Here is a 26,046-nt window from a genome sequence, read left to right on the forward strand (position 1 = left end):
CTGGTCCATCTCTTCCGTCTGTGTGGAGACTGTAGTCATCTGCTTGGGGATGGCCTTGGTCTGTACAGAGACCTCTGCCCTCCGTCCTGGCTCTCCCTCCGTCTGCACGTGGACTGTGGCCATCCCCTGAATCACTTTGGTGACTGGACTACCGGTCTTGATTGTAGTCTTGGCGCTTCTACTTCTTCCTGCCATTTTGAAAGGGTTTTTTGTGTTTTTAGTTAATTGTTAGTTAGGTCTGCCTGTTTGTTAGTTAGCTAGAAGAGTCCGTCTGTTAGATAGTTGGAGAGTTAGAAGGATGAAGGTGGTTAATTGGTTATTTGTTAGTTAAGTCAGCTTGTTTCTTAGTTGGCTAGAAAGGTCTGCTTGTTATAGATCAGTGGTTCTTAACCTGGGTTCGACCGAACCCCAGGGGTTCGGTGAGTCAGTCTCGCGGGTTCGGCAGAGGTCAAAACACACCTCCGACTCATATAGCGCTTCGGTCATGTTCAATCATCTATCAGTTATTCAGTGATTTTGATCAAGACTGATCGTGTTCTCGGTTTCTTGATCTATCAATCTGTAACTAATGCCTTATATACATCAATCAATTCCTGATCAAAATTTGTGATTTAACTGATAGATGATTGAACGTGACCGAAGCGCTTATGATTCGTGATGATACGCCCCGCTTGTCCATAATTGGCTGCAGGTGATCACGCAACATCGCTTGGCCTATCTGTGCTGCAGGGGATTTGATGCGCACAGTAGTCGAATTGTAACTGTTGTGATGGTACGTCGTGTGATACCTATCTTAATATTTTAATCCCTTAGTAACTATGTCGAGCAAAATATGAAAGTGGTCGGACGAATATGTACAATATGGATTCACATGTATAACGGAACGTGATGGGACAACAGATGTCAATGATGAATACCTCGATGAAATCATTGAAATTCAGCAGAGCCAGGTTCAACAGCAACTCTTCAGAACAACAACGCTCTCAACGTTTTGGTGTCAACAATTGGTAACGTACCTTGTTATTTATTGCTAAGAAAGCTCTGGAAATTTTCATACCGTTTGTTACAACATATCGTTGCGAGCAATCCTTTTCGAGGATGCTAGACATAAAAACGAAGAAAAGGAACAGACTTTGTTGCGAAAATGACATGAGAGTGGCACTTGCCAAGGTAAAGCCGCGCATTTCTGAACTGATCTCTGAGAGGCAACAGCAGAAGTCACACTGATTTGCAGTACATTTCATTATTATGTTATTATTATTCGAAACATAGGAGAACTTTTTTGTTTTCAAAATTGATATTATTTTTTCCCTCACTTTATACCTATGTTTTGAATTTGTAAAAATCATATTTTATTTTTCCAATAAAGAAGGGTTCGGTGAACACGCATATGAAACTGGTGGGGTTCAGTACCTCCAACAAGGTTAAGAACCACTTATAGATAGTTTGAAAGTGTGAGGGATAGAGTGACTGGTAAGGTCTGCCTGTTGTTTAGTTTGAGAGGACTGTCTGCTTGTTGGCTAGCTAGAAAGGTATGCAAAATAACCAAGCAAATGTTAGTGAATCAATCGCTTGGCTATTTTGCATGGGATTTTACTCATTTGGGTTGAAGCGGATCGGATCGGATCGGACAAAGGGGGAAAAACACGTGGTGGGCCATTTAGTGTATCGGGTGGGTAGCAGCAATCGTCACTATACCACTATACCATTTCTCCTGATTTTAACCACAATCTTTCCATTTTCTGTAATTCCCGTTTTACCCCTAACAATTCTGTATCAAACCACCCATCTAGATGTCAATGGCCAGGATTCACTAAGCAAACTGATCATGTACAGGCACCTCAGCCAATCAGTGCCTTAGGCCCCTCCCCGTGCATCAGATGATGCACCGGGGTGAGGCCTAAAGCTGCTATTGGGCGGCGGCCAGCCAGAGCAGCAGGAGCGGGAGAACTCTCCTCCTGCTCCTGAAGATTGATGCGGCGTAGGAGCAGGAGGGTCTGGGCACCCCTCCTGCTCCCGAAGATTAGGGAGCTTTTTCACAAGGCGCAGGAAGGACTGGGCACCCCTCCTGCTTCCAACTATTTTAAATGTACCAGGGTGGGTGGGCTGGGCCCGACTGCCTGGGCTGACCAGGAAGCCGACCAGGGGTGGGCCGGGGATGGAAGGCCTAGGAGCAGGAGGGACAGAGTACCCCTCCTGCTCCCAACTTTTTGGTGCCATGGGTGGGCCGTGCCGGTTGGGGGGGAAGGGTGAGGGCCTTGCAGGGAGGGCCATGCCGTGCCAGTCGCAGGGTGGAAGGGAGGGAGGGAGAGATCTTGGCAGAGCAGGGCAGGCAGGAGAGAGGTGGGCAGGGCCAGTGTGTCAGGCTGGTGCCTGATCTCTCTTCCCTGCTTGCCGGCCTCTCCTCTCTGCCGCTGTTCCCCACTTTAAAACCACGGGCTTGCACTGCAGGGAATGGCGGCAGAGAGCAGGAGAGTCCGGGAGCAAGCAAGAGAGATCTGGGCAGAGCGGGGCAGGCAGGAGAGATCAGGGCTCGGGGGTGTCAGGCAGGGCTGGTGTGTCAGGCCCGATCCCTCTTCCCTGCTCGCCGGATTCTCCTGTTCTCTGCCACCATTCCCCGCAGTGCAGGCCCACTTTAAAACCACGGGCTTGCACTGCAGGGAATGGCGGCAGAGAGCAGGAGAGCCCGGGAGCAGGCAGGAGAGATCTGGGCTGAGCCCTGACAGCAGTGACAGGAGGCTGCTTCTCCTGTCACTACTGTCAGGGTGTGCGCATGAGCAGGGATCGCTCTGGCTGTGGGTAGGGGGGGTGTTAACGATCGTCCTCATTTGCATGTAGGCCTTTACTGAATTCATCGGCCGGCATGCAAACGGAAATGGATCGTGCACGGTTTGGAGGTTTAGTGAATTTAGGCCTTTGTCTCTTTCTCCTTAATTTAATGGGTGCCATTTCATTTAATATCAGTACTAGTATTAATCCAAGTTTCTACAAAAGAAGTATTGGAATCTGAATCTGAAATTATATCATGATGAGACCAGAGTTCCACCGGATTTATCAAACCTCTACTATGAATTTCTTATTCCTTTTATTTTCTTTAACTTTAGTGTAAATCATTTTTATTGTTATACAACCAGCATACAAATAGAACAGTGGAAAAGCACAACAAAGTCGAGAAAACCCTAAAGTACAACAATGCGCGATTTGCATGTACACCTCACCCCACACCCTGCCGCCTCCCCTTGTGTAGACTCAACCCAGACCTAAACCCAAACCCCAGATCCCACCAAGCCCCCCTCCTCAAAGAAGAAACAAACAGGCCAGAAGGACTGCTGAGCAAGCTGTGTTCTTATGCCGCTCAGCAAGCACCAAACAGAAACGTCCCCAACCCCAATCAGCCTCCCAAGAAACCACCCCCACCCTAATCAACTTACAAACAGCACAACATCCAAACCAGCTATCCACACACAACCAAACACCATACCAAGCGTCCAAGGACAAGCGGTATCATAACCTAGAATGAGTTTAAGACCAAACTTCTGGCCCTAGGTGAGAGCGATTGAATGTAGGAGTCCCATATCTGCAAAAAAAAAAAAAAAAAAAACACCACTTTTTCCTGCTTGAAAGACAAGCGGGCATGGCGTTGCTCCAAGAGCATCAAATTATGAAAGTGGTTCCACCAAGCCAGTAAGCAGGTGTATTTTCTTTAACTTTAATTTGGGATCGTTTTATTTGCCAATCGAATTAAAAATTACATCATCGATGATCTGACCATAAAGAGTCAATCCAATTGGCTTGCTTCCAATAAATCATAGGGTTAACTAATTCTTTGGAAGAGAAGGTAACCAGATCTAACTGGTGGTCTCTTCGATGGGTTTAAAAAAATGTAATGAAGATATAAACGACCAGAAATATTTAATTTCACTTTGTTCTACCTGTTCAAGATGAATATTGATGTCGCCAATCAATAGATTGTAAGTGCCAACTATAGAATTAGTTAACAAAAATTCATAAAAATCATCTTTGACTAAAGTCCAGGTACATTAGCTAGATTGTGAGCCCACCGGGACAGAGAGGGAAAATGTTTGAGTACCTGATTGTAAAACCGCTTAGATAACCTTGATAGGCGGTATATAAAATCCTAATAAACTTGAAAAAAACTTCTAGGGGGAATATAAAACAATGTTACTATTAAGGCATCTTCTAATTGATTGGTCTTTAATTTACAAGATAGGATTTTGAGATCAGTGGTAGATTTCGAATTTAAGACAGTGAAATCTAGTGAATTTCTTAGGATGATAGCTAGTCCTCCACTCTTACCCCTACTTCTGGCCAAAGATATAATTTTAAAGCCTGGGAGGAGGCATTCCCGTATAATTATATCATTATCTGACAGTAACCATGTTTCTGTTAATAAAACAAAATCGGATTTAGACTCCTCCAGCCAATCCTTAACCAGCTGGGTCTTATTTCTAATGGATCGTATATTTATATATGAACAAGGGAAATTTTGATAGCAGGGGGAATCAGATGTTACACAGTAAGTGAGATTTTTTAGCAATCGCTGTCTTTTAGTATAAAGTCTATTAGGCTTGCGAGAAAAGGTCAAAACTGGACTATTAAATGGACCCAATTCAGTACAATCATATAAATAACGGTGCGAGATCATTGGAAAACCTAATTTGGCAGAACGAATCCTTGTATAATGGACTGGAATAGGAAAAGAGTAAGACATAGACATATCAACTGTCCAACTCCTATAACAAATTAAATAAAAAAAATACAAATAAAATCAAGCGTTTTTAAAAAAGTGCCATTATGCTAATGTCTTTAAAAACAATTTAAAAAGATAAATACCAGAATAGACTAAAATGGGTTAGAAATTAATACTTATCAAATTTGGGCAGCCTTTGAGGGGAGACGTGATAGAGACGTTCAAATATGTTACTGGCCGTATTGAGGTGGAAGAAGACATCTTTTTCCTTACAGGACCTACGGCGACAAGAGGGGATCCGTTAAAAATCAAGGGTGGGAGATTTCATGGTGACATTAGAAAGTATTTCTTCACCGAAAGGGTGGTTGATCGTTGGAATGATCTTCCACTTCAGGTAGTTGAGGCCAGCAACGTGCTTGATTTTAAGAAAAAATGGGATAAACGTGGGTTCACTTTGAGGAAGTGCTTAGGGGGGGGAGGGTTCTTCAAGTGGGCAGACTTGTTGGGCCGATGGCCCTTTTCTGCCATCATCCTCTATGTTTCTATGCCCTTAGCGTGCCGAACAGCAGCGTGCCGTTAGGCAGATAAAGACCCGAGTGGCCCATCCAGTCTGCCCAACCATACATGCTCCATAAATCAATTTAATATGTCCTTTGTCTTTGATATTTCTGGGCCAGTAGTGTGCTTAGGTTCCATCTACTGGAGTGTCCATCAAAGCTCACTCCAACCCATCTTAACCATCGAAACCCTCCCCAGTCCGTCCTCAACTGAATGTCCATATACAGGACAAAGACCGTGCAAGTCTTCCCAGTTCCTTCAATGTATACCATTATTTTCTGTGTTCATCCCACGCTTGTTTGAACCATCCCTCGGGAGCGAATTCCAGGCATCCACCACCCTCTCCGTAAAGAAGAATTTCCTAACATTACTCTTGAATCTACCACCCTCAGCCTCTGCTTTTACCATTTTCCTGTCTCTTGAATCGATTTTCTTCTACTTAATACCTTTCAACTATTTGTTCTCTATTCTATGTGATTTATAAAATGACAATTGTACAGAATAGAGTTTCTTTTCCTGCTTTAATAAAAGATAAGTTCAGTAGAAAATGATAACTATTAGAGGCTTGAGCGGATGGGATCAGACAGGGACTGAGCTCTCAGGGACAGGGACACATTTCCCCACATCATTCCCAGTCTTGGTTCTCCCAGTGTGTGTTGGGGGGAATCTCCTCCCTCAGGATTAGAAAGGAATTGGGGGAGGAGCCGAGGAGAAAGAGATTTGGAGCGGGAAGAAAGGCTGGTGACGTCACAAGGGAGGGGGCGGAGCTTCACACTAGAGGCTGATCCCGCTGAGTGACGGACGGTCTTCTGACTCTGCCCCTTTTAGTGCTGATTGGCCAGGATGGTTCCTGGAGCGGATGGGTCCGCCCCCTAGCACGGATAAGGGAGAAAGGAGGAGGAGTTTCAGCTGCAATTCGCTGCTGATTGATCAGACTTTCCCTGGGGGCGGGAAGAGGAGGAGACGGAGACGCTGCAGCTGCAGAGCGTTGTCTAGGAGATGCAGTCAGTGGCGCTCCGCCCCCTTTGTGACGTCAACGGTATCTGGCCGGAAGTACACAGTCGTCCATCTTCTGCTGGAGCCTCAAGTGCTCAGTTTCTTTCAGCTTCTGCCCTTCTTTCTCTTCCAAACCCTGAAGTAGAGGAAAAGGAGCCCCAAATGTCCAAAGCCCAGATGGAAATGGCTGCAGGAGCTTCAGCTCAGGTAGGAGCTCCCCCTCCCCCACTTTTCCTGGCAGGGGGAGGGGACTTGGAATGATACCACCACACTCCAAGGGGGCAATGGAGGATTAAGGGACTTTCCCAAGGTGCTGAGGGTGTTTCTGGTTTGTGTTTCAGATGCAGGTGAAGTTTGAGGACGTGGCTGTCTCTTTCTCCCAGGAGGAGTGGGAATATTTAGATGAAGGGCAGAAGGAGCTTTACAGGGAGGTGATGAAGGAGAATTATGAGACTCTGCTCTCCCTAGGTAAGGACTAAAATATTTGACTAATAGGACACAATTTTCTGCACTTCCTGTGCTCCAGAAACTTCCAAGTGTGATCAGGATCTCTCTGTACTAACCTCTATCTTAAGCTGACAATGAGGGACCATAAGACCATCTTGTGTGTCTTACAATTTTTTTCCCTTTGAAATCAGAAATGGATTATTCTCTGTTTCTTGAAGAAGAGCTAAAATTCAGGGTCAGAGTAGCCCAAATGGTCAGAATCTGGCTGCAGAAGATTACATTGTACCTGGAAGTGGTCTTTGAGACAAGCGAAAAGTAAGGTGTTGTGGTCATCAATCTCTGCTTAGCTTATAGCATTGTCTTTCACTGTGGACTGTTTCAAAAGCTGCAGAATTGTTTCCAGAATCACCATATGATAAGAGTACACTTCTCCCTCTTCATTCGCGTGGGATATGGGCAGAGCCGGACCGCGAATGCCGAAAAACCGCGATTATCCAGCTCTGACCCACCCCCACCTCCCTGCCTCCTTCCCGGCCTTACCTGCTGTTCTAGAGGGCTTTCGGGGCAGGAGCGATCTTCCTACACTCCTGCCCCGTGCAGATTGCCATCAGGAAATGGCTGTAGGGAGTTCCCGACTCCCAGCAGCAATTTCCTCATGGTGATCTGCACAGGGCAGGAGCGTAGGAAGATCGCTCCTGTCCAGAAAGCCCTGTAGACCACCAGGTAAGGCCAGGAAGGCGGCAGGGAGGAAAAAAAGATGGATTTTTTTTACATTAAGACTGTTTTTTTTATTTCCCCCCCTAGAAAAAAATCGTAATTATATGAAACTGCGAGTGGAGGAACCGCGAATGGGGAGGGGTAGTGTAAATCAAGAAATCCTCACCAACTTCTGTTTCTTTGTATTATTTTCTTTATTTTAAAAACTTATAGACTGCCTAAAACTAAGTGGTCTATAGAAGAACATACACAATAATCTAATCTCCCAACTTTTAAAGTACGGGGTGCAGGGGCCGGGAGGAGGGCCTCCGGGGGCAGGAGGGAGTGGGCATCATCCTGCCTTTTTTTCAGGGGTGAGGAGGAGGGAGTGGGCGTATTTGTGGCAGGAGGAAGTGGGCATCCCTCCTGCCTTTTTTTTGGGGGGGAAGGGTAGGGTGAGGCCCTTCATGTCAGGAGGGAGTGGTCATCCTTCCTGCCCTTTATTTTAGGTTCCGGTGGGTCGCTGCATTTGTCTGTGGGGGGTGCACTATTGTCGGGGGTCATTGGGGGAGGGCTGGCGGTGGGGGGGATTTTTTTTTTTTATGGGACAGATATTTTGTGTGTGTAATACACGCAAAATATCTGTGCCATTTTAAAAAAATGAAAAAACTATAGGCAGACCTGTCGGTAACACAGTTACTGACAGGTCTACAGCAATCGGGGTTTAGGATCAGTAAAACCCAATGCTAAATAGCCAAGCGATATAAGTGAATCAATCGGTTGGCTATTTTGCATGGAGTTTTACTAATTTGCATGGGTTGGATTGGATTGGAAAATGGGTGACCGAGGAGAAAAATATGCGGTGGGCCGTTTAGTGAATTGGGTCGGTTAGCAGCGATCGTCACTAAACCTGTGAAAACAGGTTTAGCGATGATCGCAGACTTTAGTGAATCCCCCAGAATATCTCTTTAGCGTTCTTAAGTCTCAGTGATAGTAGCACAAAATGAAGAGGAAGATAATAGGCATCTATGAGACTGGGCCACTGTTATCAGGATACAAATTATGTTGCAGTGATAAGAGTAGATTAAATTGGAGAGAGGAGGGGTTGTGCTATATCTTAAAGAAAGAACTGGGTCAAACAATAAACATTCTGCATAAAACAGAGAGAAGTGTGGAATCCTTATGGATAGAAATTCCATGTTTGAAGGGAAGGAGTATACTAGTAGGGCTGTACTACCGTCTCCCAGGGCTTCCCTCTACGGCTCTGTGTGTGTGCCGGCTTCCCTTGTCTTCCCTCCCCCCACACAGACGCAACTTCCAGTTTCAGAGGGAAGAGAAGGAAAGCTGGCACGCACAGAGAGCCCCAGAGGGAAGTTTACAACTTGCTGCTTTTACTTGCTTTGGGCCTTCCTCGCTTCCGGGTCCTGCCTTCGTGGAAACAGAAAGTAGGCAGGACCCGGCAATGAGGAAGGCCTGAAGCAAGTAAAAGCAGCAAGTTAATGGAGGGAAGCTTACAACTTCCCTAGCAACTCTACCGACGGGTTTGTGAGCTGGGAGGGAGGGGGAAGAGAAATATTCTGCTGCTGCACCCATATTGGGGGGAAGGGAAGAGAAATGTTGCTGCTGCACACAAATTTTTTGGGGAGAGGGGGAAGAGAAAAGCTGGTGCACCCAATGGGGGGGAAGAGAAAAGCTGCTGCTGCACCCAGTTGGGGGAGGGGAAGAGAAGTGCTGCAGCAGCACCCAATTGGGGAGGGAGAAGGGGGATGAGAAATGCTACTGCAGCAGCACCCAATTGGGGAGAGAGAGGGGAGAAGGAAGACCAGGGAAGGGAGAGAAGAGGCAAGAGACACCAAGACTATGGGAGGATGGGAAAGGAAAGGAGCTACCAGACCATGGAGGGGGGGAAGAGATGTCAGCGCATATGGGGGGAGGAGGAAGAGGGAGATGCCAGACCATGGGGTGGAGTGGGAAGGAAGGAAGAAAAGGAGAAGAGAGAGATGCCAGAGCATAGGGGAGGGGGTGAAGCTGAAACGAATCAAAGGAGAGAAAGGGCACAGGATATACAGCTTATTGAAGGGACATAGAAAGAGGGAAGATGCCATATGGAACAGAGAAAGGGCAGACTCTGGATGGAAAGGGCAGAGAGGGTGGACAGTGGATGCAAGGGGCAGAGAGAGGGTGGACAGTAGATGGAAGGGGTAGAGAGAGAGAGGGCAGAGGCTGGGTGTAAGGGACAGAGAGAGGACAGATGTTGCATGGAACGGAGCGAGGACAAATGCAGAATAGAAAGAAGAGAGTGAAGAGACGATGATTAAAGCAGAAATGAAAAAAGGTAGAAAAACTTTTTTTGTTGCTTTACGTAGAATCAAGTAGTATTGTAACTGTATTAATTAAAGTTTATAAATAGGAAATTGAAATAAGGCAGTTTTTTGGGGACTAAACTCCTTTCCTCAGGTCAGGACAGGATACCAGTCGACCAGTAGATCGCAAAGGCAATGTGAGTCAATTGCGTTGCCTTTGCAATCTTTTTCTTCCTGCCTCCCCGAGCCAGGCCAGGCGCGTACAAGTGTCAGACTCACAATGTCAATTCTGACATCGGAGAGGTAGTTTTGGGCCAGCCAATCGCTGCCTGGCTGGCCTGGAACATCCTCTCCGACGTTAGAATTGATGTCAGAGGGTGAAGTCTTCTGAGTCCGGCGCTTGTACGTGTCTGGCCTAGCTCAGGGAAGCAGCAGGGAGAAATTGGCGTGGTGGCTTAGGGGGTAGGGAAAGAATCGGGGAAGTGGAGAAATCTGCGCGATGGCTTGGGGGGGCAGGGGGAGAGAGAAAAAGAAAGACAGGCAGGGGGAGAGAGAGAAAGAAAGGCAGAAATAAAGAGGGGGCAGGGGGAGAGAGAAACAGGCAGTCAGGGGGAGAGAGAAAGAAAGAGATACAGAAAGAAAAGGGAAGTGGCAGAAAGAAAGAAATATTGGATTTACAGTCAGAAGAAGGAAGTGCAACCAGAGACTCATGAAATCACCAGACAAAAAGGTAGGAAAAATGATTTTATTTTCAATTTAGTGATCAAAATGTGTCCATTTTGAGAATTTATATCTGCTGTCTATATTTTGCACTATGGCCCCCTTTTATTAAACTGCAAGAGTGGTTTTTAGCGCAGGGAGCCTATGAGTGTCGAGAGCAGGGCAGGGCATTCAGCGCATCTCCCTGCACTAAAAACCGCTATTGTGGTTTGGTAAAAAGGGAGGGAGCATATTTGTCTATTTTTGTCTAGTTGTTCCTGAGGTGACATTGCATAAAGTCATCTGCCTTGACCTCTTTGAAAACCCGCAGAATATAAATGATCATTAACATTTTCTCTGCGTGTGCTTTGTGTTTTTAAAAATTTTATTGTTGGTAAATCATTTTGACTTGGTCATTTTAAAAGTAGCTCGCAAGCCCAAAAAGTGTGGGCACTCCTGCTTAAGAGCCATTGTTGTATGACTGGATGAGCTATATTTATCTTTTTTTTAGTTTAAATTCATGCAGAAATAAATGGCTAGATTGAACCTAATGACTTCATTAACGCCTTTCCCTTTTTTTAAATCTCTATACCATTTGAAAAAGGGCAAATATCTAATTATTCCCTTCTAGCATTGGATGCTTCTTAAATTTAGTAAAAATATTCTGGCAAAAGTGTCAAACCTTAAAACAGGAAGTCATATTGAGCATTGGAAAATAATAATAATTAACTAATAAAAATAGTATACATTTAGGGCTCCTTTTACTAAGTTGCGAAAATGGTTTTAGGGAGTGCTTAGCACGCGCAGAATTACCACGCATGCTAGATGCTAATGCCAGCATTGAGCCGGCGTTAGTTTTCCCGCGTAGCGCGGGAGTTTGCGCGTGCTAAAAATGTGGCGCAACTTAGTAAAAGAGGGGGATAATTTTCCCCACCACCAAATTTCCCCATTCCACCCCACCCGGCTACTTTTTCATGCTACCCGGCTGGAAAAAATTTCTGGGGAGAACACTGGACCAGGTGAGGAAAGGGGAAGAGGAAAGGAGCAACCTGGCCGACTCCTCCAGTGACTGGATCTGCCAAAACCCTGGTGCAGATGATGCTGGATGGAAGGTTCAATCACCAACTAAGGGAGACACCCCCAACTCTGGGAGGAACGCTGTGAACCTCAGCGACGATCGGGTTTTTCTTAGCCAATTCAGGGGCAAGGTCCTGCTCAACCCGGAAGAAGCCCTGCAGAGAATGTGGCTAAGCAGGTGACCCAGGAATGTGGAATCTTATTTAGCCCCGGAGGAACAGTGGGAGGAAAAGGAATGGAGGAAGATTTCCCCACTGGAGCCCAGACATTGGCTTTCAAAGCGGAGGCCATAGAAAACTTAACGTCTGTGAGTAACAGCATTCAGTTTGGGCAATTGACTAAGCCAGCAGTAGTAAATATAGAGGAACTGTGGAGGGCTATTGAAATCATGGACTCTTAACCTCCAAAAGGCGATGACTAAGGCACAAGCAGACTGTGTCTCTGTCAGTTCTCAGGTAGGGGCCCATGAGAGAATCTTAAAAGAACAGGGAGATGAAGAATAGATTATTCAAATAAAAAAGGTAGAAACAGAGATTATCAAAGAAAGTTCTTTTAATTAAAAAAAAGCTTGAATATATGGAAAATAAACAGAAGAAACAACTTAGGAATATAAGCAATGCCTCCGCTGGGTCAGACCTGAGGTCCATCGTGCCCAGCAGTCCGCCCACGCGGCAGCCCAACAGGTCCAGGACCCGTGCAGTAATCCTCTATCTATACCCTTCTATCCCCTTTTCCAGCAGGAAACTGTCCAATCCTTTCTTGAACCCTAGTACCGTACCTATTACTCCCTCTGGAAGCGCATTCCAGGTGTCCATCACACGTTGGGTAAAGAAGAACTTCCTAGCATTTGTTTTGAATCTTTTCCGAATGCCCTCTTGTTCTTTTATTTTTTTGAAAGTTTGAAGAATCTGTCCCTCTCCACTCTCTCTATGCCCTTCATGATCTTGTAAGTCTCTATCATATCCCCTCCAAGTCTTCTCTTCTCCAGGGAAAACAGTCCCAGTTTCTCCAATCTCTCAGCATATGAAAGATTTTTCATATCTTTTATCAGACATGTCGCTCTCTGAACTCTCTCGAGTAACGCCATATCCTTCTTAAGATTATTAAATTTACCTAAATCTCCAATAACATCTCACTTGAAGGAAGTTTTAATGATTCCGCAAGATAATTTACTACCTATTACCAGGGCTCAATATATATCTCCAGGGCAGAAGCAGGATAGTTTAACTCCTGCTGGAATGGGAGAAACGGAGAAGGGAGGAATGAATAGATTTTCTGGAGAATTCCTTAGAAGTAGTCATGGAAAGGATTACTCTTTTGGTAACGTTTGCCTTGGAACATGACAGAGGCTTCGTTTTTAGACTTTACTTCAGACATATGAACGATACGTTCTTTGGTTCAGTAATTCGGATCTTCCCAGATATTGCTCAAGTGACACAGAAGAGGAGAAAAGAATTCCTGCTTTACAAACCCAGGACTCTGGCCCTGGGCGCATCCTTTATACTGAAATTTCCGGCAAAATGCTGTGTTTCACTACAAGAGAAAATTTTTTTTTTTTTTTTTGAACCAAAGCAAATGTTGGAATTAATTTTGGCCAAGGAAGGGGGGCGAGTGGTGATTGGTCCGATAGCTCTTCCCACAGTTTAAAATACAGGCTATTGGGGGTTTTCTATCATTGTCTCCTGGACTGTCCTCATAATTATGTATTTCCTTATATTAATATACCAATACTTGGATCTTTATTTTTAATTTTGTGGACTAAATAATGTATTATTATTTCTTTTCCTTACATTACTGTTGTAAGTGGTGTTCGGTTTATTAATTTCTTTGTACACTTGCAAATCTGTATTGATGTGCTTGTTTAAAAATTGAAAAATTGAATAAATAATTTTTTAAAAAGTGCATTTTTTTGTGCCTGTCGAGCAGTGGATGCGATCGGCGTGTGCACAAAATGTTCCGGCTGCCTCAAGGAAGCCCAGCTTTGGGTGTCCGCGTGCAGGGCTCCCCTTTGTGCACACCACTCGTCGTTCGGGGGCAGTGGCAAAGCCTGGGCTTCCCCTGTCATCCTCATTGGAGTTTCCTCATCTGCTGGCGGTCTGGCAGATTCCCTTACTCCTGTAGCAGTAGCGGCTGGCGGTTTCTCTTTAGTGGCGGGTTCATGTCAGGCCTCGGTGCTGCTTATTCTTTCAGGAGACAGTTTATTGATGGCCCTTCCCTCTGTTTTGGCAGGAAGCGTGTCCATTTTGCCCACAGCCTCAGGCGACTGGCAGGAACAGGTCTTAAATGTGTCTTCTGCTCCTGTTATGAATTCTGCATTGCCGTTGGAGATTTTTTACCCTGATTTTGTGTAGGCCTGGCTATGGGAAAATATAGGTCTGTAGTGTCCAGCATACACAAGTGAGGCCAGTATGTCCAGGAGCTGGCCTTGTCTCAGTTAGACTCAACCTACTTGAGTTTACATTTTTTTTAAATTTGTAGAGCAGGTTTTTAACTGGCATCTTAAAGTCACATCCAAAGGGGTCATTTTAAGCTCTAACGGTATGTCACACTGTATCTGCTGTACACTGCCTTGGGTGAATCTCTTCATAAATGCAGTTAATACATCCGAATAAATACCGTATTTGCCGGCGTATAAGACGACTTTTCAGTACCTTAAAATCCTCCCCAAAGTCGGGGGTCGTCTTATACGCCGGGTACTGTTTACATGCAGTGGCGTACCAAGGGGGGGGCGGAGGGGGCGGTGCGCCCCGGGTGCCAGCCCTAAGGGGGTGCTCCCGGCCTTGCCGTTCAATCCCCCCCCACCCCCGAAGGACCGCTCGCCCCACTGACCTTCCTGCACCACCTGTGAAGCAGTCCGCAGCAGGATCGCGAAGTCAGCGTCAGCGATCCCGCCCCTCCTCTGACATCAGAGGAGGGGCGGGACCGTGGCGCAGGAAGCAGCGCAGGGATCGCTGACGCTGACTTCGCGATCCTGCTGCGGCTGCTTCATAGGTGGTGCGGGGAGGCCAGGGGGGCGAGCGGTCCTTCGGGGTGGGTCGGGGCATCAGGCCTTCAGGGTGGGGCGGGCGGGCAGGCAGGCAGGCTTTCAAGGGGGAGGGGGTGACAGGCAGGCAGGCAGGCCTTCAAGGGGGGACAGGCCTTTGGGGGGGGTGCAGACCTTCAAGGGGGGCAGGCCTTCAAGGGGGGGGCAGGCCTTCAAGGGGGAGGCAGGCCTTCAAGGGGGGGAAAGGCAGGCAGGCAGGACTACAAGGGGGGGGACAGGCCTACAAGGGGGTGGGACAGGCCTTCAAGGGGGGGGACAGGCCTTCGGGGGGGTGCAGACCTTCAAGGGAGTGCAGGCCTTCGGGGGGGGGTGCAGGCCTTCAAGGGGGGACAGGCCTTCAAGGGGGGGAAAGGCAGGCAGGCAGGCCTTCAAGGGGGGACAGGCCTACAAGGGGGGGGAGAAGCTGCAAGGGGGTGGGACAGGCCTTCAAGTGGGGGACAGGCCTTCGGGGGGGTGCAGACCTTCAAGGGGGGGACAGGCAGGCAGGCCTTCAAGGGGGGGACAGGCCTACAAGGGGATGGGACAGGCCTACAAGGGGATGGGACAGGCCTTCAAGGGGGGTGCAGGCCTTCAAGGGGGGACAGGCAGACCTTTAAGGGGGGACAGGCCTTTGGGGGGGACCATGATTTAGAAGTACACGGAGGGAAGGGGGTGTTCAAAGAGACGTGCATATGCCAAACTTTGGGGGGGGGGAAGAAATAATGGGTCTGAAAATAGAGGAGGGAGAGAGATGATGGACCATGGGATTTAGGGAGGGAAGGAACAGAAAGGGAGAGAAATTGGACACAAGGGATGGTGTGGAGGAGGGATAGAGATACTGGATAGGAGGGTAATTAGGAAAAGAAAGGGAGAGATGGTGGACTCTGTGGTGGTGGGGAAGGAGGGAGAGATGCCGGATGAAAGGGTATTTAAGAAAAGGTGTATCTGTGGAGGGAGATGAAAAAAAGGAAAGATACCAGACTTCCTGGGAAGGGAAGGGAAATGGAAAGGGAGGACAGAGTTGGCAGATGGATGGTTAGCATGCAGAAAGAAGGAGACCCTAGCAAGCAAGTTATCAGAAGAAAACCAGAGCCTTGGACCAACAAGATTTGAAATATAACCAGACAACAAAAGGTAGAAAAATTAATTTTATTTTCTGTTTTGTGATTATAATATGTCAGATTTGAAATGTGTATCCTGCCAGAGCTGGTTTTGGACTGCAAACGTGAGCTAGGATTTAACAGAGAGAGGAAAAGTCCTTTTTGTTTCTTTATTTTATTTACACCACAGCGCCAATGTGGTTAGGAGAAGCCAAAGGGGGTGAAAAAGCTATAAAACCCACCAGGAGTTTTGAAAAAAATCACCCAACTGGGCAGGAAAATCGAATTGAAAAACCAATTCAATAGGCCAGGGGTGTCCAATGTCGGTCCTCGAGGGCCGCAATCCAGTCGGGTTTTCAGGATTTCCCCAATGAATATGCATGAGATCTGTGTGCATGCACTGCTTTCAATGCATATTCATTGGGGAAATCCTGAAAACCCGACTGGATTGCGGCCTACGAGGACCGACATTGGACACCCCTGCAATAGGATGAATCGAATCAAAAATTTTTTTCCTGAATCTGGCAGCATTAGTTTGCGCTACTGTCTTAGACTTTAGGACCTGGGATTGGGGAGAGATGGCATCCTCAGTACTTTATAATGCAAGTGAAACAAGGATTTGGTCAGACTTTTGAAGGGTCTGCAGAAAAAAAATATTGTATAGGCCGGGGACATGAGACAGCAGGAAATGGGAACTTTTCTTCCTTCTATTTTTGTGAATGGAAAGGCTGAGGATGTCAGAGAGTTCAGTTAAAATATGTGCTTTATAAGAAAATATAATAATGTGTTTTATAAAGTTTATAGCATAGCTGGCCTACCCAGTGAGGTGTTCCTAGTGGTGATGGTGGCAGCGTGTCAATGTGTTGAGAGGAAGAGGTGGTCTGGGAAATTCTGCTGAGCAAACTCCGGGCCCATTTCCACCCCCCAGTTAGTCCACTCCACTCAACTGGTTCACACACTGAGTGGGTCTTTGGGTGTTGTTTTGGGATCTCTTCCAGTGGTTTATCTCCTTCTGGTCCAAGGAAGGAAACTTTGTTATCCTTAGCATTGACCTACAGAATATGTTTGTAACAGCGCTGCTTGTGTGGCATTAGGCTATGTAGTGATCGAAAGAAAAAAACAGACCTTTGCACATTTTTGCACTATATGGTGGGTGTATGAGGAGATTCACATTTCCTGCACAGCTAAGTCCATGTGAAGTTACCTTGTGCTGTATTTGACATCTAGCAAGGTCTCTGTTTTAAAGGAAAGATCTAAACTTAAAAATGAAGTGGCCAGAAGTTATGGTAAAAGCAGATAGTGTAGCTGGTTTTAAGAAAGATTTGGACAAATTCCTGGAGGAAAAGTCCATAATCTGTTATTAAGACATGGGGGAAGTGTCTGCTTGCCCTGGATCGGTAGCATGGAATGTTGCTACTCTTTGGGTTTTGACCAGGTATTAGTGTCCTGGATTGGCTACCATGAGAATGGGCTACTGGGCATGATGGACCATTGGTCTGACCCAGTTAGGCTATTCTTATGTTATGTTCTCATCTGTAGGGGCCTTTGTTTTCACTTCTTATTTTAATGTATTTTTTTTCTGGGAACTTATCAGTGTTTTTTATAATGGGAACAAAAATGGAAGAGAATTAATGTGTGTGGGATGAGGGGGTAACTAATTTCTTCAGCTAAATAATTCAATCCACTTCAAACAGACATAGGAGAACTCACGCACCATTCACACACCCTCCAACCAAAAACGTCAAAAGAAAAAAACTGTTCGACAACCTCCTAGCCATTCGAGCTGCAACACTCGACCCCCAACTCTACAACCAATTGACATCGACCACAGACTGCAAAACCTTCAAAAAGAAATAAAAACCCTTCTATTCAAAAAACACATAAAACCGAACTAACACAATCAGAACTGTCCCAAGCATCACCTGCAACTACTCCATATGTACTTCTGATGTCATGACAATTCAGACATAATTTATGTTATGTTATGTTTGGAATATAAGAAAATTTTCACTGCCTGTTTCTATTCTGACCATTTATTCTGTTTCATGGTCATTACAAAAAATATTTTTTTTACATAGGGGGGGTGTCAAAAAATGATGGGCCCCGGGTGCCACATACCCTATGTACGCCACTGTTTACATGCCCTTACTTTACATGCCCTAACATCTCCTTCCTTACCTCCTTACGGTGCTTACGGTACTAGTAAACCTGCCGGGACATCAGCGGGGCCATGGCGGGACATCAGTGTGACAAGGGTGCCAGCTCCTTCATCCTGCGCAGCGGGAAGCAGCGGCGCTCTGGCCCCACCCCTTTTCTCTTTACTACGTCTCTCGCACATGCGGCCGTGTGTGGAGTCTAGCCCTTAAGGAAGTTGCGGGGGCGAGCAGGAGGCGTGCCGCTGTGTATGGCTGTGTAGGGCTGGCACTCCTGTCCCATTGATGTCCTGCAATTTTACAGTTTACATTAAAGGCAGTGTGTAATAAAATACATAGTGCAACTATTTGTTGTGCAGAAGGTGTGCGGAAGAAGGGGTAGTCTTATACGGCGAGTATATAACAAACTATATTTTAACTGTAAAAGTTGGGGGGTCGTCTTATACGCCCAGTCGTCTTATACGCCGGCAAATACGGTAAATAAAATTCATCATAGCTGATGTTTTGAACTCTTGCATATTTTTCTTTGAGTAAAGGGAAGTATATAACTGAGTTTTCATGTTTATTCCTGGAAACAGGCTCTGTAAGGATAAGTCCTGATCTGTTCTCGTGGATTAAACAAGATGGAGAGCCAAATATCCAGGATCCCCAGGAGTCAGGAGAGAGAGAAGTTAGACATTCAGACACGGGTGAGTAACAAATACTCTACAGAATGATATGGGGTTTACAAGTTGGTTCAAAGAAGCATGGAATGAACACAGAAGATTTAGAATCAGAAAATAATATTAAATATTGAACTAGGCCAGTTACTGGGCAGACTTGCACGGTCTGTGTCTGTGTATGGCCGTTTGGTGGAGGATGGGCTGGGGAGGGCTTCAATGGCTGGGAGGGTGTAGATGGGCTGGAGTAAGTCTTAACAGAGATTTCGGCAGTTGGAACCCAAGCACAGTACAGGGTAAAGCTTTGGATTCTTGGATTTATTGAGCGGTTACGTGGCGGATCCTCTGAGAAAATACTTTCAACAGGCGGTAGAGGGGGGACATTTCCCAGTCGGATCCAATCGGGCGTTGATCACGGTCCTGCCTAAACCCGGTAAGGACTCTCTTTTGGTGGAGTCCTACCGCCCTATCTCACTCATCAACGTAGATTTAAAAATTTTGGCCCGAGTCTTGGCGAACAGACTGGCCCCGTTGGTCCCTTTATTGGTGGGGGTGGAACAGGCGGGCTTCGTGAAGGGGAGACAGGCGGGTCATAATGTTCGTAAGCTCCTGATTGCATTGGCTCATTGTGATGCTCAGAAGCAGCAGGCTTTAGCCATTAGTTTTCTCTTTTTTTTTTTTTATTTGACTTTTTCAGAAATATACAAAACATCAGAGGTACATCAAACAGAAATCCAAAAATTACATACAAAAGAAACCCTCTCACCCCCCCCAAAAAAAAGCTCAAAAATATAAACTATTGTGCTGTATCTCTTCAGTACAATGTATCAGAATACAACCAAAAGAACCAAACCTCCCTCCCCCCCAACGCCGGGGTCAATATATATAAAGAAAAAACATTGGAAGGTGATTGCAATGAACAAAAAGAAAACTAAGCAAGAGTCATGATAGAGAGTCACACCATCGAACATAAGGATCCCACACCTTTAAAAAGGGAGTAAGTCGATTATGCAGCAAAGCAGTCAGTTTAGACATACAATAAATAAAAGTCACTTTACACAATAGAGCCATTCGACCCGGGGCATAGGCCTGTTTCCAATATGCAGCCAATAAAAGTCGAGGAGCCGTAAAAATAAAACATGCAAGTTTATATGCTTTAGCAGGTAACTGAGCTAATGGAAGATGTAAAAGAGCACTACCCATGTTACGATAAAGAATGGTATGGAAAATATCTGACAAGAATTCAAAAACCATATCCCAATAGGGAACAACCTGTTGACAGTCCCACCAGATATGGAGAAAGGTGCCCGGCTGATCACAATTTCTCCAGCAAAGATCAGATACCTGGGGTACATTCTATGAAGTCGCTGGGGCGTTGGATACCATTGGTACAGCATCTTGTATCCATTTTCCACCAAAGAGCTAGCTATAGAAACACGAAGCAATTGAATAAACACTTGCTCCCAATTTATAGCTGGCCCAACCGGTCGTAAGAGCCCCTCCCAAATCCCAATAAACTTAATTGGGGGGGGGGGCCTGTTGTTGAATGAGAGCCTGATAAAACCTAGAAATGCACCCCCTGCATGCACTGCTTTCAATGCATATTCATTGGGGAAATCCAGAAAGCACGACTGGAATACGGTTCTCGAGGACCGGAGTTCCCTACCCCTGGTCTAGATGGACCATTCAGGTCTTTTTCTGCTGTTATTTACTCTGTTACCATGAGCAGGTAAAGTCCCAGTTCTTCCGGAGAGTTCGCCTTCAGGAGTTCACCCCAAGAAGCAAGACCCAATTCAATTTTAAAATCACTCTTTGGCGAGTATAAATGACATATTTGGGTCACGTGACTTGCATTGGGGGAAAGTCCGTTCGCAGCAGTAGCAGTGCTGATCATCCCAGCCCGAGTCAGGTCAGAGCCTGAAATTATGAGGATGTATAGTGGCGACATTCAATGCTGCTACCCACATAGCTAACTAGACAAGAAAGACCGCTTAAATACCAGTCCTGTGTCCAGTTGACTATGTGGGGACTGCATTTAATGCCAGTTGTATCCACACAACTTCCATCCATCACTGATGAACCAGAGTCTTAATGCTGGTGCCCAGATATGACCCAGCATTGACTATCAGAAATAATCTAGTTAGCAGTCAGCTTTATAGAAAATACTCAGTGCTCCAGGCTGTATATTGACCATAAAGCACAGTTACTTACCGTAACAGGTGTTATCCAGGGATAGCGGGCAGCTATTCTCACATATGGGTGACATCATCAATGGAGCCCAGATGCGGAAGCCTCGCAAGCAGACTTGCTTGAAGAAACTAGAAGTTTCGAGACGACCGCACCGCCTTCCCGCCCAGCGTAGGGCGCGTTTCCTCAGTTCAGATAGCAGAGAAGCCAACCAGGGGAGGTGGGTGGGTTGTGAGAATAGCTGCCTGCTATCCCTGGATAACACCTGTTACGGTAAGTAACTGTGCTTTATCCCAGGACAAGCAGGCAGGTATTCTCACGTATGGGTGACCTCCAAGCTAACCAAAATGGGATGGTGGGAGTGTTGGCAATTTAGGAGAATAAATTTTGTAATACTGTTTGGCCAAACTGTCCATCCCGTCTGGAGAAAGTATCTAGACAATAGTGAGAAGTGAAGGTATGAACCGAGGACTAAGTAGCAGCCTTACAAATTTCCTCAATAGGTGTAGATCTGAGGAAAGCTACTGAAGCTGCCATCGCTCTGACTTTATGGGCTGTGACTTTACTGGTTAGGGGTAATCCAGCCTGGGCATAGCAGAATGAGATACAAGCCGCCATCCAGTTGGAGATGGTGCGCTTAGAAATTGGATGTCCCAACTTGTTTGGATCAAAGGAGACAAAAAGTTGAGGAGCAGTTATGTGTGGTTTGGTGCATTCCAAATAGAAGGCCAAAGCATGTTTACAGTCCAGAGTATGAAGAGCTGATTCTCCAGGATGAGAATGAGGCTTAGGAAAAAAACACTGGAAGAACAATGGATTGGTTGAGATGAAATTCTGAAAACACTTTAGGTAGGAATTTAGGATGAGTACGGAGGACCACCTTGTCATGATAGAAGACAGTGAAAGGTGGATCAGCAACTAAAGCTTGCAGCTCACTGACTCTTCGAGCAGAGGTGAGGGCAATGAGAAACACCACTTTCCAAGTGGGATTCTTGAGATGAGCCTTGTCAATTGGTTCCAAAGGAGGCTTCATCAGTTGAGCAAGGACAACATTGAGGTCCCAAACCACAGGAGGCGGTTTGAGAGGAGGTTTGACATTGAAAAGTCCTTTCGCGAATCTGGAAACTACCAGATGAGCAGAGAGTGGTTTTCCTTCAATAGGCTGATGGATAGCTGCAATTGCACTGAGATGGACTCGGATGGATGTAGACTTGAGGCCAGAAGTGGATAACTGCAAAAGATAATCCAAAACAGCAGATAAGGAGGAGTGTTGAGGATCCTTATCGTGAGAAAAACACCACGTAGAAAATCTAGTCCATTTTTGGAGATAGAATTGTCTAGTGGTAGGTTTCCTAGAAGCCTCTACAACGTCTCTTACAGATTGAGAAAACTGAAGAGGAGTCATGTTGAGAGGTACCAAGCTGTCAGGTGTAGCGACTGCAGGTTGGGATGAAGAGACCCTTGAGTCTCTGTAAGCAGAGAAGGGAAAACTGGTAGAAGGTATGGCTCCCTGCTGCTTAGTTGAAGTAGAAGGGAGTACCAAGCTTGTCTCAGCCACCGAGGAGCAATCAGAATCATGGTGGCATGATCGTTCTTCAACTTGACCAGAGTCTTGAGAATGGAGGGAATGCATATAGGAAGAGATTCGTCCATTCCAGAAGAAAAGCATCTACCTCGAGGCGATGAGAAGAGTATATTCTGGAGCAGAACTGAGGCAGTTTGTAGTTGTGGGGAGCTGCAAAGAGGTCTATCTGAGGCGTTCCCCATTGAGGAAAAATGTGGTGGAGGCGAGGAATGGAGTGTCCATTTGTGAGTTTGCAGAAGACAACTCAGGTTGTCCGCCAAGCAATTTTTCGCCCCTTGTATGTAAACAGCTTTGAGGAAGGTGTTGTGGAGGATTGCCCAATCCCAAATCTTCAGAGCTTCTTGACAAAGGGAGGCAGATCCCATCCCTCCCTGTTTGTTGACATAATACTTGGCGACTTGGTTGTCCGTCCGAATGAGGACTACCTGGTCGTGAAGAAGATATTGAAAAGCAGTGAGAGCCTTGAGGTTTGCTCTTGAGTTCCAACAAATTGATGTGACACTGACGATCCGCACTGGTCCAGTAGCCTTGTGTACGGAGACCATCGAGGTGAGGCCCCAAGCGTAGGTCGAAGAATCTGTCGTTAGGACCTTTTGAGGGGGGGGGGGTGTTTGGAACAGCAAGCCTCTGGAGAGATTGGAAGAGAGCATCCACCAATGAAGAGACTGCTTCAATGAAGGAGTGACTGTTATGTGTCGAGAAAGTAGGTCGCAAACTTGCGTCCATTGAGATGCCAGGGTCCATTGAGGAATTCTGAGGTGAAGTCTGGTAAAAGGAGTCATGTGTACTGTGGAAGCCATGTGACCCAGAAGTACCATCTTGTGTCTCGCCGAGATGGAGGAGCGGGAAGACACTGAGTGATAAAGATGGAGAAGAGCTTCCAGACATTGTTGCGAGAGGAATGCTCTGAGTTGGACAGTGTCCAGAACAGCTCCAATGAACTATAGATTCTGAGAGGGTTGAAGTTGGGATTTGGGAAAGTTGATTTCGAACCCCAAACTTTGTAGGAACCACGTAGTCCGTTGGGTCGCTATAATAACCCCCTGATAAGTTGAATTTTTGATGAGCCAGTCGTCGAGGTAAGGAAATACCTGAAGACCATGGTTCCCTAGAGCTGCTGCTACCACTACCAGGCACTTGGTGAACACTCTGGGAGATGAAGCCAGGCCGATTCCCCACCCAAAATCGGAGATATTGATGGGAGGCTGGATGGATGGGAATATGAATGTAGGCCTCCTTGAGATCCAGAGAACATAACCAGTCGTTCTGCTTGAGAAGGGGATAAAGGGATGCCAGGGACAGCATGCAAAATTTTTCTTTGACCAAAAATTGGTTGAGAGCCCTAAGATTCAGAATGGGTCTCAGATTGTCCGTCTTCATTGGAGCAAGGAAGAAACAGGAGTAAAACCCCCCTGTTCTGCTGGACCAAAGGAACTGGCTCGATGGCATGGAGACGAAGTAGAGCTTGAGCTTCCTGAAGAAGAAGGGTGGTCTGGGATGGATTGGAAGGATACTCTCTTGGAGGAAGCTCTGGTGGAACCTGAGTGAAATGAAGAGAGTATCCTTCCTTGATGATGGTTAGGACCCAGAGGTCGGCTGTAATCATCATCCATCGGTGGTAAAAATGATGGAGACGACCTCCTATAGGCAGAACGGTGGAGGTTATGCTCTGTTGTAAACAGGCAAAAGGGCTGAGTAGCCTTAGGTGCAGCAGAAGGCTGAGATTTTTGTTGCTTCTGAGGCTGCTGTTTCTTAGGAAGAGGGCGATTGTAAGGAGCCGTCCTGGGAGCAAAACGCCTCTGCTATATAGGTGGAAGACGTGTAGTCTTATCAGGAGCTGGCTTTGGCATAGGTCTGACAATAGAAGCAAAGGATTTTCATGGTCAGACAGTTTCTTGGTGACTGCCTCGATAGATTCTTCAAAGAGGTCATTGCCTTCACAAGGAACATTAGCCAAACGGTCCTGAAGATTAGAATCCATGTCAATAGTACGAAGCCAGGCAAGGCAGCGCATCGCTACAGAACAGGCAGCCGCCCTAGCAGACAACTCAAAGGCATCATAGGATGATTGAAGAAGATGTAGTCTGAGTTGAGATAGAGAAGCGATGACTTCTTGTAATTCAAAATGTTTTTGAGTGTCCAAAGAACTCAAAAAATTTTGGCAAAAGCTTAATGAGGAACTCAAAATAAGTAACAAAATGAAAATTATAATTGAGGACTTTAGAGGACATCATAGCATTTTGATAGATGCGACGTCCAAATTTGACCATACTTTTCCTTTCCAGGAGGTACGGTGGCATAAACCTTGGAAGGATGACTCCACAAGCAAGGACTGGTGAGATAACTGTGAGTTGTCAAACCCTTTGCGATGTAGAGTTTTATAGCTAGAGTCCAATTTGCCTGGAACTGCTGGAATTGTAAAAAAGGAGTCTCCAGGCATCTGGCAAAAGTCTGAGACAAGAGCTTGTGAAGAGGAAGCTTAAGTGACTCTGCCGGAGGTTGAGGAAGATACATAACTTCGAGATACTCCTTAGAGTATTTGGAACCAGCATCTAATTGAAGATCCAGGTCAACAGCCATCTGACGAAGAAAGGATCTTGAGGTTGTCGAAGCAGCCTGGGTCAAAATTGAAGCTTCAGTCGGAAGAAAAGTATCAAATGAATATGGAGACTTCGACAAAGCAATCGAAACCGCGACATCCTCGAGGTTTGGGAGCGGAGATCTTGATCGAGGAGTAGGTGGTCTAGTAGAAGTAGGAGTAGATCGAGGCTTGGTTGAAAAAGGATGTTCTTTAGAAGAAGAACTGCCTCGGTGAATGTCTCGATCTTCTGTGAGAATGGTGCTTGGAAGCAGATCTCGATGATCGAGGAGATTTCACCTCGGAGACAGAAACAGCCGATTCTACCAACGAATGGATAGGACTAGAGGCTGTAGAGCGAAGCTCCAGAGGTTTGGTGGAGGAATCTCAATAAACTCCCAAAGACTTTGCTCTTTGGATAGAGTGTGAGGATTTCCGCCGAGGCACTGGCAAAGAATCTGCTCCTTGCATGTCGTGCTTGGATGCCAGACCATTCACTCGCAGAGACTCTGCTCCTTGCAAAGAGTGTCGAAGCTCAGACTGAGGCAAAGGAAGCGGCTCGACCTTGCGGGAGTCTGCAGAATGCCCAGGCTGGATAAGAGGGAGAAGCTTCGGTCCCATATTAGTAAGGAACTGCATTAATTGCTTTTCTAACATGGTCTGGAAAGCTGCCGGCTAGGAGGGTACCGTGTCTGAAACCGGCCCACCTGCCTTGGCTGGAAGTTCCACAGAGGCAGTGGGAATGTGCTTTGACTTGAAAGTCTTAGGCACCTTAAGAACCACTGCTAGAACTTTCTGCTGTTACCTGACCTGAGGATATAGGGGAAGATACAGCAGGAGTCGTCAATGAGAGAGCCGCTGCAAATGAAGAAAGTCTGATGAGGCTCGAAGTGGAAGCAGTAGAAGCAGGAGCAGGAGGAGGCTCAGTCGAAGGTGAGGTCGAGGCTGCCTTCGACTTCGAGGGATCGGAGGAAGAATCCATCTCAAAGAACTTGTCCACCAAAAGACGACGACGTTTAAGGGCTCAAGGTTGAAGAGTAGCACAGCGCTCGCACGACTTCGGTTGATGGTCCAGTCCAAGGCACTTGAGGCACCAACGGTGTGGGTCCATAAGAGAAATCGTACACTTGAGCCCTGTAGTTGGCCGGGACATAGGAGAAAAAATAGCTGCCGCAAAATCGAAGCCTCCGGGCTGCGGCCGGGTGGCCTGTCCCTGCAGCCGAACGGAAGAAAATTAAAAAAAAAATTTTTTAAAGAAATAAAAGTAGTAAAAAC

General features: G+C 46.2%; 1 protein-coding gene across 9 annotated transcripts in view; it reads left to right on the top strand.

Annotated features, from left to right (window-relative positions):
- LOC117355233 (zinc finger protein 271-like) overlaps positions 1-26,046 on the top strand; it is a 906,970-nt gene that overhangs the window by 139,112 nt on the left and 741,812 nt on the right. For 2 of the 9 annotated variants that reach the window (XM_033933498.1, XM_033933499.1), the window contains exon 1: positions 6,173-6,472. The exons of 5 other annotated variants lie outside the window; for them this stretch is intronic. In XM_033933498.1, coding sequence (XP_033789389.1) covers positions 6,269-6,472 — 204 coding nt within the window. In that variant the 5' untranslated portion in view covers positions 6,173-6,268. Of the gene's footprint in view, positions 1-6,172; positions 6,473-6,606; positions 6,734-18,340; positions 18,452-26,046 lie in introns of those variants that run through there. 2 more of the 9 variants (XM_033933495.1, XM_033933497.1) reach the window with 2 other exon arrangements.

The sequence above is a fragment of the Geotrypetes seraphini genome, chromosome 2 (assembly GCF_902459505.1).
Source record: "Geotrypetes seraphini chromosome 2, aGeoSer1.1, whole genome shotgun sequence".
Classification (NCBI taxonomy): domain Eukaryota; kingdom Metazoa; phylum Chordata; class Amphibia; order Gymnophiona; family Dermophiidae; genus Geotrypetes; species Geotrypetes seraphini.